Source organism: Chanos chanos, chromosome 6, assembly GCF_902362185.1.
Source record: "Chanos chanos chromosome 6, fChaCha1.1, whole genome shotgun sequence".
Classification (NCBI taxonomy): Eukaryota; Metazoa; Chordata; class Actinopteri; order Gonorynchiformes; family Chanidae; genus Chanos; species Chanos chanos.
In genome coordinates, this window is record NC_044500.1 from 16,002,496 (window position 1) to 16,017,207 (window position 14,712).

General features: G+C 41.7%; 2 protein-coding genes across 3 annotated transcripts in view; both read right to left on the reverse strand.

Annotated features, from left to right (window-relative positions):
• kmt2a (lysine (K)-specific methyltransferase 2A) overlaps positions 1 to 4,096 on the reverse strand; it is a 29,859-nt gene extending 25,763 nt beyond the window's left edge. Inside the window, exon 1 of the mRNA XM_030776355.1 lies at positions 3,851 to 4,096. Coding sequence (XP_030632215.1) covers positions 3,851 to 4,096 — 246 coding nt within the window. The remainder of the gene's footprint in view (positions 1 to 3,850) is intronic.
• Positions 4,097 to 5,604: 1,508 nt separating this feature from the next.
• ube4a (ubiquitination factor E4A (UFD2 homolog, yeast)) lies at positions 5,605 to 13,941 on the reverse strand. 2 transcript variants are annotated; one of them, XM_030777375.1, is made up of 20 exons: positions 13,874 to 13,941; positions 13,145 to 13,334; positions 12,858 to 13,034; positions 12,326 to 12,438; positions 12,059 to 12,211; positions 11,733 to 11,892; positions 11,312 to 11,514; positions 10,985 to 11,176; positions 10,461 to 10,794; positions 10,199 to 10,325; positions 9,640 to 9,947; positions 9,289 to 9,421; positions 8,991 to 9,181; positions 8,707 to 8,807; positions 8,427 to 8,540; positions 8,050 to 8,224; positions 7,685 to 7,865; positions 7,417 to 7,564; positions 7,145 to 7,302; positions 5,605 to 7,033 (listed from the first exon to the last, which is right to left on the reverse strand). In XM_030777375.1, the coding sequence occupies exons 2-20, from the start codon at positions 13,269 to 13,271 to the stop codon at positions 6,898 to 6,900; spliced, it is 3,231 nt and encodes a 1,076-aa protein (XP_030633235.1). In that variant the 5' UTR covers positions 13,272 to 13,334; positions 13,874 to 13,941; the 3' UTR covers positions 5,605 to 6,897. The 2 variants fall into 2 exon arrangements, with proteins under 2 accessions (XP_030633235.1, XP_030633236.1); XM_030777376.1 differs by having other exon boundaries at positions 13,145 to 13,316; positions 13,874 to 13,931.
• Positions 13,942 to 14,712: the final 771 nt, after the last annotated feature.

The following is a 14,712-nucleotide window of genomic DNA, read 5'->3' on the forward strand; positions in this document are numbered from 1 at the left end:
TGAAATGATGCAACTGATGATTATCTCCAAGCCCCAGGCTTTTAAATAGGGAGACCATTAGTGAACATACAGACTCTGGGAGACCTTGCAATCAGATGTTCTGATGACTGTTGCAATTTCATGGATTTAAATTTGATACCTTCTAAAAAAAAAAAAAACCCCACACACACACAAAAAAAACACTAAAACAAATCCATTCTAAGCTCAACGTTCTTCTGTTTGACTGTATCTCGCTGCTTCTGCACTCTTTTCCGTGAACATGCTTGCTAAGAATCCTTTAATTACCAGATGTCCAATTAATCGAAATTCTAAAAAAAGGGGGAAAAAAATTAATTATAACAGTTAACAACATATATATTTTTCCAGGAAACCTGTGGTTACAGATAAAGATATGTAGGACAAGCTCTTATTTTACACACACTCTATAAAAGGCCTTTTTCATAAAGTGGGGATTCACAGGAGTTTTGAACTTACTATTATCTCAGCATCTAAAACACTTGAAAGACAGAAGGAAAAATTTCCCCACATATTATGCGCATGTAATTCTGTTGTTCCTCACATTCACCCACATATAAAACACCTCAGCACGGAGTGCAAAGACCGCTTCTGTTTCCTATGACTCGGAACAACAAGGCTAGCAGGGCGATGTGGCTTTAAGATACAGGCGTCATAAAAACAAAGACGCGCCTCCTGCAAGGTGTAATGAGGGACATAAAATGTGGGAGAGCGGCTACGCACACACACAATTGCTACTTTTGCCTCAGCTCCAAAAGCAGAAGTGAAACCCCTCTGCCCGCCTACAAAAGTAGAATAAAGCCATGGATGGGAGGGCCTGTGACTAATTCCCCTCCCAGTGCTGTCCCTAGGGGAGGAGGGCTTGCTCTTCACCCTTTGATATCCACGTCTGTGCTCTTTCAGTCGCTTGCACTTCTCGAAAGCTGAAATAAAAGCAGACACAAAGCTTCCTGCTATGATCCACATGCTGTCTGGGAGACATGGGCTTCTCCAGATAAATAGGCCAAACACCTGCTGGACCTCTTCCCTCCACAGAGGCTATACCATTCATAAGAAACCAGTGGAGCAAAGCATTCATTTGCTGTATCCTTTCAGTACCACATTTTGTATGAAGCCTTGACATTGATCCACACTCCAGTTTTGGAACTAGGGCTTAATTTTGCAGACAAACTGTTTCTCAGCAAAGGACATCATAAACAGTTTTCTGACAAGTGAACATTTCTAAAAGTTCATAATTATCCGCACAGTACACTTTGAAATTAAAAATATATATATATACAATTTTGCCTCCCGCTTTGTTCTCACATAGGATATGACATATTGCCTTTTTTTTTTTTTTTAATCTTTTTAACCTGCATCTGACATTTTGTTTATGTACTTCAGACCATCCAATCAACTTCAATAAAGCAGTCAAAAAAGGCAACCAGACTTTCCACTAGAAGCAGGCATTCTATTGAGACCCAGTGGCCCTGCCTTGAATTTGGGTCTAACGGGAAGGAGGGGCAGCGTGTCCTTCTGTTTACTGTGCACGCTGGCCTCAGGCTGCTCTATGAGCTCAGCAGGCTGTGATGAGCCAGAACAATCCTGCCCAGGCGCAACATCCCCTTTGAATGAAATCACAATGCTGTGTCCGCAACTTCCGTGGGCTGCAAGTTCCACTGGGATTTTGGCCGTCTGTCTGCCTCACATGGCACTTGTACATCGCAAATAATATATTTTTATGTTTTTATTTTCTCAGAGCGCCCTCTGAGATGAAGAGGGTACATTGTGTATGATTCACATCCCGACAATCCCAATATTAAAAAAATACTTATTCGATGTGCTTTTTAACATTAATCTTACATTACAGTTCATTTACTGAACAGATTTTAATCGCGAACCGCGAGGTTCTTCGTAAAAATAAACCAGCACGCAAAATTATCATTTGTATAATCAGATCTAACATCTCTGATATCTTTTTAAACATGGCCATTTTCAAAACCTCGTGTGTTTAACGAAATACGCTTAAGAATATATACATTTCCATGCCCATTTCTGTAGCGAAAACAATGAGACGCAGCACCACTCTACTCGCGCTGCCCCGTGCTCGTGTTTATCATGAAGAAGGAAGATGGTAGGTTGTAACAGTAACACACCCCCACATCGCAACGTCCGTCAAAAGGCGCGCTGTTATTAGCCATAGCTGCCTGAGTCTGATAAAATAGAATACTTCTGATCACGACAAATATAAATGTCACAACCAAGCACAGACTATGTGGTTATATGCATGTAAAACTGAGTGCAATCAACATTTTGCGATTTATTTTATACAATTCATGTTGGTGGCTACTACGCAATACGTGCAAGAAAAAAAAACATGTCCACCTCCCATTTTTCTTGTGCATCAGCAATAGCTAATAGACGTTAGCCAGCCAGCTAACTAGCTTACTGCTGAGAGTGGCGTACTACGAGACGAAAAACAGGCGTACAGTAGAGTGTGCGCTACTGTAGTTTTAGTGGTCTCAAACGATCAAATACAAATACAAGCAAGAAATGGACACAAGTCCCACGTAGCAACAGAAAATAACTGCAATCATGCGACGTAGCTAATAAGCCCGAGTTCGAGGCATTTAGAGGGCAAAACTAGAGCTCAAAGTATGGCATACCAAGAAGCTTTCGTGATACTTCAACACAACAGACTAATGATAACTCTGTCAACAAGTTATTCTTTGTGTTGATCGTCTAACAGCAACTCGTAAACAAATCAACTTCACAACAAACCAGAAATACATTGTGATGACTAGCTGGCTCACCAAGCCATAACTACACCAACTAAGATGTAAGTTAGCTGTGATTTTCACAACAAATCCACATAAGTTGATCAACTTTGGTTGAACATAAACTAATATACACTTCCGCCACTTTTTCATTAAACGACGACACTATACACGGCTCCTTTAATTTTAACCTGAAACAGCTTTCTAAACGCGCTACGTTTTTTCTGTTTGACGGGACAGTACGAAACTCAGTGTGTGGAAAATTCATTAATGCTTTCCCTAAAAATCTAATTTGGCGAAACGCTGTTAGTGTAATCCAGAGAGTTAACACTACTTCACTAATCCAAATTACAAAAATAAATTAACCTGAACAATAAAGAATGCACTGCTTCACTGGAAAACAATCCTCGCTAGCAAGACAGCTCTCTAAGGCAGTTAACAGTAAAAATTAGCTACGATAGCTGTAGTAAAAACTAGCAGGCTACTTGCTGGCTCCTTGTCTTTGCAAGCAAACACTAAAGATGCTTTAACCAGGTAAATCACGACCGTTCGCCAAGGGGCCAAATATCTTAGCTCCGAGAACTTGCTAGTTACAACTTCTGTAGCCCTTTATATTCGTATTTTAGAATAGCAGGCTAACTTGCTAACCAACGAGACACCCCCTCTATCCTGTCAAAACATTGTAGATACCGTTAGCAGGCTAGCAATGTGCACTCCTGGCTAGTATGAAGTAAGGAGCAATTATTCCCTTCTCAAGAGCTCTCCACAACAAAATTAGGTCCAACTCACTTAATTGGTATCTATTAATTCATGATTAGTTAATTAGCTAGCTCGACAGAATGCCAAGACTCACAAGCTCATTGAGTAGAAAAACAGCACATGGATGGAGGCATGTTGCTGTTTGGTTGTGAGATACAGGACTGAGGTAGAGGACTAACAGTACCAAGTAAGTTACTAGCTAATGCAACAAATTAGGGCTTTGTGGCAAGCGCGACTTTTTTCCATCAACTTAAGTTCAATGCGTGCTTCACAAGGGAAAGCCAAAAACAGACGAACTCGCAGGCTGATGTCTCGCTTACCTCCCCGCTGCTTGAACCACTCGACTCCCCCAAAACATCCCGAAATTTCTGCAGGTTGCTATCGATAGCTGCGGAGACTTGCAATGCAGCATCAAAACCGGGTCCGAGAACATTTGTGTTCTGATAAGCACCCGTGGTACTTCGGAGGGAAGCAGTGACCCGAATTCGGCCCGCTCGCCTCCCGGTGCCCGAGTTGCTGCTCCCTCCGGGCCGAGCAGGGAACCGCCACCGACAGCTGTGCGCCATTTTACACTCTGCCTGCCTGCCCTAGGATCAGGGAGCTCAGTGGGCGTAGCCCGAAACAAGCAATAGCAATAAACTGCCACTAAGCTTTAGTGGAAAATACTTCGTATTCATGTTTTGGGGCTGCAGTGATGTGGACCCCGACTATGCATTTTACAAGATCGCAAGCTTGAGCAGAGTATGCTCAATTATGTGTTACGCAGGTTCCTGGGCAATGCCCGGGAACATCATACCAAAACTCAGCCCAGTGTCTTAGTTGAACACAGGAACGTTGGTTTGATAAAGAAGAACGAGGAATGACGAAGTTCATACATTTTCTCGGCAGAGAGGCTACTGTACCGTTTAAAAAAACTTTCTCCATAGTTGTCCAAAATCCGCAACATATTATCGTAAAAAATCTATAGTTAAATGTATGAAGTTTAGGCATATGGAATTTGCTACGTCTAGACTGATTTTTTCTTTCACAATACACAAGTTACGCAAAGTAAATAAATTTCTAATACAGGAATTATTCAAAATGTATTTTCTATCACACTGCAACATGTGCGAGCTGGCATCACGAAAGGTAATGACTGTAAAGTTGTACATTCATTGTCCAGTTCCAAGGATTGTCACAATCAGCCAACTGTCCCTGCTACTGACAGGATACTTTCAGTTTGAGTGTCCCTGAATGGTAGTTACAGTATATCACAATTATCTATGGTTATTTTCTTGTCCTTTCCTTTAGTTTTCCAGTGGTTTCTCTGTTTAAGATTTCCTCTCTTTTTTAAATAGTGCAATGAAACGACTACTGAATCTCACAGAACATAAAAAAACACATATTTCTGTTTTGATAGACCACTTAGATATTAAACATATATAAAACATATTAAACGTGGAAATCTTTGCCTCATGTCAGTGTTTAGGGCAAGGGACAAAGGGAAAAATAGATTGAATCTGTGAAGACTTCCATCATTTGAATTCTCTGTGTCAAGGGCTGAGAGAGAGAGAAACAGAGAGATTAGTTTGTGACAGAGCATTCAAACACAGCTTAAGATGGGGAAACTGATTTAGGCAAAGAAAAAAAAAATCAGGTTGCGTCTTGCTTTTAATTTTATACATATGGATTATCCTATTCAGCTGCCATTAACAGGCAAGGTATAATAATAAATATGGTTTAAAAAAGGTAAATGTGTTGTAGTCCAATACTACACATCATCATAAATCTGTCATGCTCTCATTTGATACAATCAATCCTTGAATATCGCATCTTTCAATCTCTATAGCTGAAATAAAAGGCTGACACAATACTGACATCAGACATCCCAAGATATAATCATAACTTTACAGTAAATTATTATAAACAGCTGAATGAGAGAGATACTGTCTAAATATGTGTGCATGTGCATGTGTGTTTGTGCCACACCCACTTATGCATGTGGTTTATCAGATGCAAAGGTTAACTTTAAAATAATGGCCCCTTCTATTGCAGTTGTCTTCTTTCATTTATTTATTAGAATTACAATGGACATGTTTATACTTGTTTAGTACTTGTGTTCAATGCTCTTGTTTAATATATTTCTGCCAAACTCCAAAACATGGCCAGATGTGGCAGAACGTAACAAAACTATAACTCTCCACTTTTGCGGTTTAAGTACCTTTTTCAATGTCATCCTTGCCAACTCAAACTTAGATATCCCTACAATTCAGAACAATGGACAAAAATAGGATTTTTTTTTCCTTACAGATTCATGATTATGATGAACAAAATCATGAACTGATATTCACAGGCTGATGATCAACTTGAACATGCCTCTGATTCATCATGCTAGACACATGGACTGAGTTAAACATAGATGCAATGGATGTAAAGCAACATTTGACAGATCTTTCCAACATTTAAGTACAGACCCACAGTTGTCACACAAAGATGCATAAAGTTATATGATGCCGTTTGATGCCTAAATCAATGAAATATCACATTAAAAATGATTTACGTTTAAAAATGTTTATGAATCCTCTTGAAACAATAAGTATCCACTCAAAATGTAACTTTTAACAAATATGTCGCAATAACTTGACACTCATCCATGCCATGATTATAAAATGAAACAAAGGGCTCATGGATATAGGCACAGATTTCTTTATGAAAACATCTCTCCTCCCTGCAATTAAGAGTGGGGCTGCCCACATTTGAATGGGCAATATATAGATTACACGAATATTTTTCTCCTATAAGACAATAGAGAATACTGAGTTTAAACAATGGAAACTTATATATGGTCTGTGCATGTGTGGTGCATACAGATGTGCTGTACATATGTTTTTTACATAGCTGGAGGTAGAGGACAAATGCATTGGAAATATCTTTGATATCTTTTAATCTACATTTTAATTTGGATGAGAATTGAAATATAGTGTCTCAACATACTAAACCCTCAATGACCACTCAGATTACTCTGCAATTTGGCAAGACTAAATGTAATAAAAATCACTACAGTTATTTCATAGCTATTGCAGCAGTCGAAATGTTGAATACGTCCAAGGAGGAGACTGCACTGTCACTGTTGACAGAAAGCATTCAGGCAGATGAAGGTGAGAAGAGGTCAGCAGAATGGTGAACATCTCACATTCCCGAATCTGTTTCTTTCTTCTTTTTTTTTTCCTCAACTGATCTTCAGGAGACATACAAAACCACTTCGGTAGGCCCATACTCTTCCATTACTGCTTGAGTGCATCGAGAAAGGTAAGACAGGCAGATAGAGTCAGTGAAGTCTGTGGGCAGAGGATGCCTGGGGTTAGCGAGAGAGTGTGAGCGCAAGGAGCTAACCACTGGGTCCCATCTGCAGATGTCCTTGCTTATGTTCTGCAAGCCACTGTAGGATCTGCTGCTTGAGCTCCTCGTTGGGCCTAATCTGGTCCATGGTGAGCGGACTGCGGTTGAAAGGGTCTGTCTGGTCACTGTGGAAAGATGAGATGAACACTGGTGTTTGTCCAGGGAAATTATCTTCGAACAAGTCAACAAACAGTCAGAAACTCAGGAGCTATGTCATAGTTAGAGGCAGTACTTACCTGAGTAAGTGACGTGCTATTGTGGAACGATCCACGGTGACATTTGAAGAAGGCAGCAGCACAGGATCAAGCATAAGTGTTGACATGATTGGATCCAAGAACTCGTCTGGGGCGTCTGAGTAGGTCTCCTCCTCCTGCTGATGTCTGTCCGCTAGAGACTGAGTTGGAAAAAAAAAAAAAAAAACCCAACAGAAAAATATCCATTATGGATGAGTCATGAGATAGAAAATTTGTATGTCTCACTCGAAGCCATAGTCAGTGGGAGGAATTACTTTGATTTTATCTGCGAGGAGACTGAAGGCTACAATCATATCACCAGGTTTGTTAATTTTCTTGAGGACTCGAACCGTCTGACAGAAAAGGGTGGGGGAGTACGACCGGCCGTCTTTTGGAACAGTGGCACAGAAATTTTCTTCATCTCTGTAGTAAAGGATGATTGAGAAAACGTCATAAAATTTGAAATCTTTTTTTTTTTTTTTTACTTTTAATTTGGTGCAATGGTAAATATGAAAGGTGCATATGAACATAAAAAAAACCTACCCAAGGTTAAGGTAAATGGTGCAGATGTCTGACACCAGCTGCTGGGGTTTGAAGTCAAACTCACTGAAATCTTTTACTTTCAGGGCACCCATCTTGGGTCCAACCAGGTGCTGCAAGAAGTAGTTAAGCATAGAGATGATTCTCTCTGCCAGGAAGGGATGAACAAAAATCCCCTTGATCTCTGAAACAAAAGGAACATTGAGATGGTTTTGAGTCACGGCCATATTTTTCACCACATTTGATAAATACACCACATTTACATCTGAACTATCAACACACCTTAAAAACACCTTAGGCTTTTTCTAACCAAACAAAACAAGGACACTGGAAGCTAGCATAATCTGTGTGCCTAGCGAGCGTCTCACCGGACGTGAGGAAAGCCAAGGTGCCGATGGTCTCATTTGACATGATGTTGTGGAAGCGACCAAGCTGGCCAAACATCTGCAGACTAGACTCTTTCTCTCTGCGGGCGTCAGGGGCAAGGCCATCCCACTCCCCACGATCCCTCTCCAGCTGCAGCAGCTTGATTTTGCTGAGGTACTAGAATGAACAAATTCATCAGACTATTCACCAGAACTGACTCACATAACCACACACTTATAAATACACACAGTGATCTGGAAAACAGCATTTTTTTCAGATGTGTGGTAGGTATGTACCAACACATGGACCAAATAAATCATGCAGAGTAATCAAAAAGGGAGAGGAATGTAAGATTGAACACAAGCCACCGTGATTCTACCTGTATAGCCTCATCGAGTAAGAAGACTGCATCGTTCATAAGTAGGTTCAGAAACCTCAGGAAGAGAGGGGGATTCATGGCCTCCAGGTTTTCAGATGCATAATCAGCCAGACGCTGAAATAACACAGGGCCCTCTGATTTAGAATCTCAGGTTTCATGAGTAAAAGCAACAAATGACCACATTAAACTGATTGTTGACGAAATATAGCACGATAAAACAGCGTTTGTCAACCACGCTTTGAAATGAATGTTTGGGAATAATATTTGTTAAATCTCATGCCTTGATGCTTTCCCTGTAGTTCTCCTTTCCCCACATATACTTCAGTATTGGGTACATAGGTCGTCTGTAGTTAAACTTCTGCTCAAACTGGTGAGGATCGCCTTGACGGAAATACAATGGGAAAGCTTATACAAACAGTCTATCCGACACTCGCAATATATTAAGTACTTCTACATTCACTCGTTTGTTTGTTGTCCGAATGAAATCTGATAGCTGAAAACGCACATTTCTCAATGCAAATAAGAATCTGCATAAAGCCACAAACACATTAGTTTGAGACTCACCTGTGAACTCAATGTCCACAAACACAGTGATAAGAGCTTCGGCCAAATGAGGTGCATGGCGGTAAGAACAGAAGACTCTCTGGCGCTGAAACATGATGGGTTGTGGAGTGCCAGGTGACACAGCCTCCATGTGGGGCATCACAGCTTCCAGAACCTCTGCCAGCTTTGCTCGCAAATGAGGATTCTTCATCCTGTGAGTGACACGTAGACAACGTTAGGCTGTTTCCTGATCACACAACAAAGCATGAGAACATTAACCTTGAAGGCAGTGGAGGCCATAGGTCATGGTGTCCCTTACCTTTCAACATTTCCCATGAACATAGTAATGAAGTTTAAGACTTGTTCTAAGCTCTCAGCTGAGGTCTCCAGCACCTCATCAGCAAAGCGCCGAAGGAATATGAAGAAATCGCCCATATTGTCAGCAAAGAACTCTGTAACACAAAATAACAGTTATTTCACAATCAAGCTAAGGCGAAAACTCTGCTGGATACAGGTTTCTGGATACCCCTACAACACAGAATAGGGATGTTAAAACAAACAACAACAACAAAAAATCAAGAATGAAAGACAACACCAGGAGGCCAGACACATAAAATTGCTGTGTTAGCTCAGACAGCAGTGGGGAATTGTACATAATGAAGGCTAGTACCTGGAACACAACACAACATGCTATTGTGCAGTGGAGGCAGAGGGAATGAGAGCTGAACGTGCTCAGGGCCTTGGTTTCCCAGGCCGAGCTGGACGAGCAGAGCAGCACAGGACGCCTGGAGATTGAGGCAGTTCTGTAGCATGGCTGGCTGAGTGGCAGCGGCTTTGGTGGACAGGTAGACAGTCATTAGACGCTCAAACTGTTCACGCAGCTGCTCCGCTGCCGGACCACCACTGAGCTGAGCCTCCCTCCATGTCCCCTGGAGCCGGTGAAGAGACTGGTTCATCTTAACCATCTGATCGTGCAGCCTGGAGAGAACAGTAGCATTGGACAATGGCGGAACAAGGAACTTCAGGTTAATCTCAACCAGAACAAAGACTCTGCTTCCCAGCATCATTGTTCCGAGGGAAATGGAAGCACAGTGCATCAAATATTTGCTTAAGCAAACTATGGCGTATAGGGCAAATACCTGAATGGAAGCCAAACAGTGTGCAAGAGATGAATATGAAAGCTAAAGACAATAAAAAGCCTATTGGAAACAAGCCTGTCCAAAACCTACCTATGAAAGCCCAGGTGAAGCGTAAGCTGGGTTAAGATGAGGTTTTCAGTAAGGAGACCATACGACTGGGCAAATTCAAGTGTTTGCTGAGGAGGAACAGGTATCAGACACGTCTCCTTGTCGAGACCTAATGGGGAGAAAAAAAAAAAAAATCACATCACAGATCTTTCACATCACAGATCTTTCTACCCTTCTGCACTGACTGAATTGGAAAACAACTGCTTACTGACACTGGTCAGTTAATGGGCTTAGGTCACAGTACCTCTGGCATGCACGTTCCTGTTACGTCTCTCCTCTTCGCTCAGCTCCTTCAGGGCACAGTAAGTAGGGTTAAAGGTCAGCAGTTTGGGGGAACGAGGGCGACAGAAGGGCTGGCACAGCTTCAGCAGCGCGGCGCCCAGGTTGAGGAAGAAGGCATCCGAGGCATACATTTGGAAAAAGATCTCAGGCATCTGATTGGCCCAGATCTTGGCCCTCCCGGTGTTAGCCTGCAGGCAGCTGCCGAGCCAGGAGAGCAGAAGGTGACGCGTCTCGTTAGACTGCTGGAGCAGGTTCTTCAGGATCTGATACAGCTTTTCGTGAAACTGACCCATGAACTAAACCGCAGAGGTCACAAAGAAAAAAAAGCAACGGTCATGTTTTAAGGTATCACCTTCTTCTTTGAGCTGAGCACTGAACTGAAGGCATTTTAATATAGTGTAGCAATGAAAAAAGAAAGTGGAAAAAAAAAAAATGAATGTTGTGATCAATATGTAAAAATCTCACTGGCTTGTACCGCATACTCACCTGGTGTATGTTAGACTCTTGAATCTTCATTTCCTGTGGACTGGATCGTGAGGGATTGAGGAAAAATCCATGACTTTCCACAACCCCAGGGGTTTTCAGTAAACAAGAAATATTCAACACTGTACCCAGAAGGGTCTTCTGGTACTGCAGTCCATTGCTGGGATCTTTGGGCTGGATGTACTCGACCAAGACCTAAGATAAGAGAATTAACAGCTAATTATAATGTAGACCATTCAGACTTGACTGACCAGGAACTAAATTTTGGATACTGATAAAGTAATATAAAAATACTAACAAAATATCTATGAGCAAAATCAGACTCCTCACCCTAGCGATGTCTTTTTGACGGCTGAAGTAGATGAGAATTTCTAGGTATGAGTAGAGCAGGGGCTGGCAGAGGTCTAAGTCTTTCACTCGACCGTGGAAAATGTCAAACACTGGCACCATCACCTCTCCAAAAGTCCGGACCTCCTGGTCAGCTAAAAGGCCAGCAATAACCTCCTCAACAAACTCTACCACCTCCTCCAGTCCTGCTTAGCAGTCAGAAAAAAAGAGAAAAAAGAAAATTTGATTGAACACACAGCACCCAGAAATTTCTTTTCATTTATGCAGTCAATGAATGTCTTTAGGTCAGTTTCAACAGTCTAAACTTAAACAGATCTACAGCAAGACTCTGCAGCTGGGAAAATCCAATGAACATTAAAATCGAAGCTGCTACAACTGTTGCAGTAAAATAATGTTTACTCACGAGCTCCACTAACTCCTTCCAGCAGCAGGTCCAGCAGCTGTTCATAGACGTTCTGGCTGATGTAAATCTCTGGGGTGAGCAGGACTGTGCGAGCGTTGGACACAGTCAAGTTCTTACAGCGCACAGCGTATGACAAGAGTTTCTCTGGCACTTTAGTCACCTGTGGTGTCCAGAAGTAACTTTTAGTGTAAAGGAATCAATCTAACAAATGTAGCATAGATTAAAAGCGGCCTCCAGCTAAACGAATCAAGAAAAGAAGTATCGAGGGACGAACATAATTGCAAAGTGTACAGCTGGAAACACATTTGAGGCGTGGAGCGGTTTACCTCTTCCTTAGCTCTCTGGTAGCAGGAATAGAGGTACGGTATAGCGCACTTCTCGCCTGCATCACGGTCTGCTGAGAGGTTAACTCCACTACAGGAGGTCATGTAAATAAGGTGATTCCCTGGCTCCAGCAGAAGGAGCCTATTGAAAAGAGCCTGGGAAGAACACAGAGAGTCTGTTCCCACTCTGATTTATAAAAGTTGATTTTGATGGGATATGTTTCACTCAGCAAATTGAGAGAAAGCTCTCAAGGACTGATCATGTTCTACCTGCTCAATTGTGTCCATATCAAGCCAATCTTGGCCATCAAGATCAGCTGCCATTTCTTCAAGATAGACACAACGTGGGGGGATGCCATTACCTCCTCTTAAACTGGGATCACCTGTGAGAATAAAGAGCCCCACTTAAAACTATACAGAGGACATAAAAGTGTGTTGGGTCATAATCTTCCACTAACTTAAAGTAGTAATGGTTACATTCTGACTGAGCACACATAAAAATAATGACTTAATGCAGCACAATGCAGATGGTAAATGGTGAAGGTGAACAGGATTATCAGAGACCTGCACAATAAATGTAATGGGCTAAGGAACAAAACCTCTCTACAGAGGGTGATATCACCTCTCTTACTGCTGGGAAGTAATGCTCTCAGATAATCAACTTACATGAGCTCAGCATGGAGAGTTAAGAGAAATGACATCACACTGGTTACAGTATGTGACTAGTCATGTGACATCAGTGCACGAGCTGGAAAGAGTGACCTGTTTGTTAATGCGGTAAAGAGGTCCCTTTGGCACTCACTGTTGTCTAATGTGATGAGGAAGATTCTCTGGATCATGTGATTAACATTGAGCTGCTCGCACAGCTCCTGCCGTGAGCGGAACGAGCGGCTGATCTCAGCCACTGAGTCATCATTGTCATCAATGCTGTCAGACACTGAATTTTCGGATTCTGACTGACTTTCCCCTGAGTCTTCCGCTGCGGCGTATGAAATGTAGAAAGCAAAATCAGCATGATTATTGACCTGTCACATTTAGATGCTTATAATGCCTTACAAATGTGCACGGTTACACATATCAGTGACTCACATGGTGGTTCAGTATGTTGCTGTTGCTTTTGACCTGATGCAAACTGCTTGGCATCAGCTAGGGAACTGAAGAGGGCAGCAAAGGGGTTTCGCGCGATGTTCTGATTATTATTGCCCTGGTCTGTCATTTCACTGGAGCATGTACTCCATCCACAAGGGTGCTGAACACCAGCCTACACAAACAAGAATGTCTTGGGAAAGAAAAACGATCCTTTACCCACAAACCAGCAACATAAAAATCAGTCCATGTAGCTGAACATATTGGTGCAAACTATCGAACTGGTAAATTACAAATTATGCTGAAGAATAAGCTATGGTATTCACGGTGCGGCATATCCTTAAATCAATAATGCAGGTGTGCTCTTCGCTAATAATATAAAATGACGTGTCATAACGTTAGCTAGTTGTAGTTTTACCTTTCGAGTTCTAGGCATTTACTGAAGTAGCAAGATATGTGTAACATTTGACAGCTCGTTTGTTTACACATTGTTACGCTTAGCTGTTGCAATATTGTGTCAGATTCATATGGGTCCCAGCTGTCAAGTGCACTTCTAAGATAACGTCAGCTAACTAGCTAGCTAGGATGCTAGTAACCTGCAGCGAGGTGTTGCACAGAACAAGTTGACGGGTGAAACTAGCGGCGGCTTACTTCAAACCAAGCAAAAGTCAACCACAGCGGTTGATACCACTGATAAAATGAAAACTTTATCGACTCAGTTGATTGTCATACCTGGTTTCTGATGTTAAGGTATGTTGCCGCTTGCTAAATTAGCGATATCTGACAGTCCTCAATGTTGCAGTTCCTGAATAAACACAAATGCGTAAAACGTCATCAATAGAGGACGAAAACTACAGCCGTTTGCTGGTACGTTCACAATGTGCGACAAGGGCGCACAAATGCAACAAATGGCGAGCCGGAGGTGTTTGTACAAAAAAGTGTCAAGTGACAGCAGTTGACCATTCATGTTGTAAATGCCTAACATTTTGTAAAGGTCTTTCAGTTAGTTTTGTCTACGTGTCTTTAAAGCGAGAACGTTGTTATGCCGCCATCATTTCGTCCTCCTATGCCATGGTCCAAGAAGTTCCTATGCTTTTTATGCTTCACCGTCCTGGAATTTCCAGGGCATTTATGGGGCTGGTTCAATCGGTATCTAATCCTTTAACCCCAGCAGCACAACTCAGTCATACATCGGCTCTGCGGTTTAGATACGCTATGACAATTACAGAAGTCCAGAACAGTTGCTGATCTGCTATAAATTTTTAACTAATTTCCCCATACGATTATGAGCAATACGATCGATTTGGTGATGGATTTGTAATTATAAAGAGTCTGAACATCATAAGTTTACGTAAAATTGTTTATAGCTTTATTTGGGTAAGGCAGTATTTACATTGCTAATAACAAATCTCAGCAGCATTTGATAAAATAATTGTGAGGAAATCAGTTTCTCAGGCATGAGAACTGTTCAGTCGTTAAAGTGCAATTGTGATTCTGTACCAGAACAGTCTTTATCATATTCACCCTGGATTAAACTGAGAGACAGGTGTCAGCAGTTCGTTCTGAAAGTA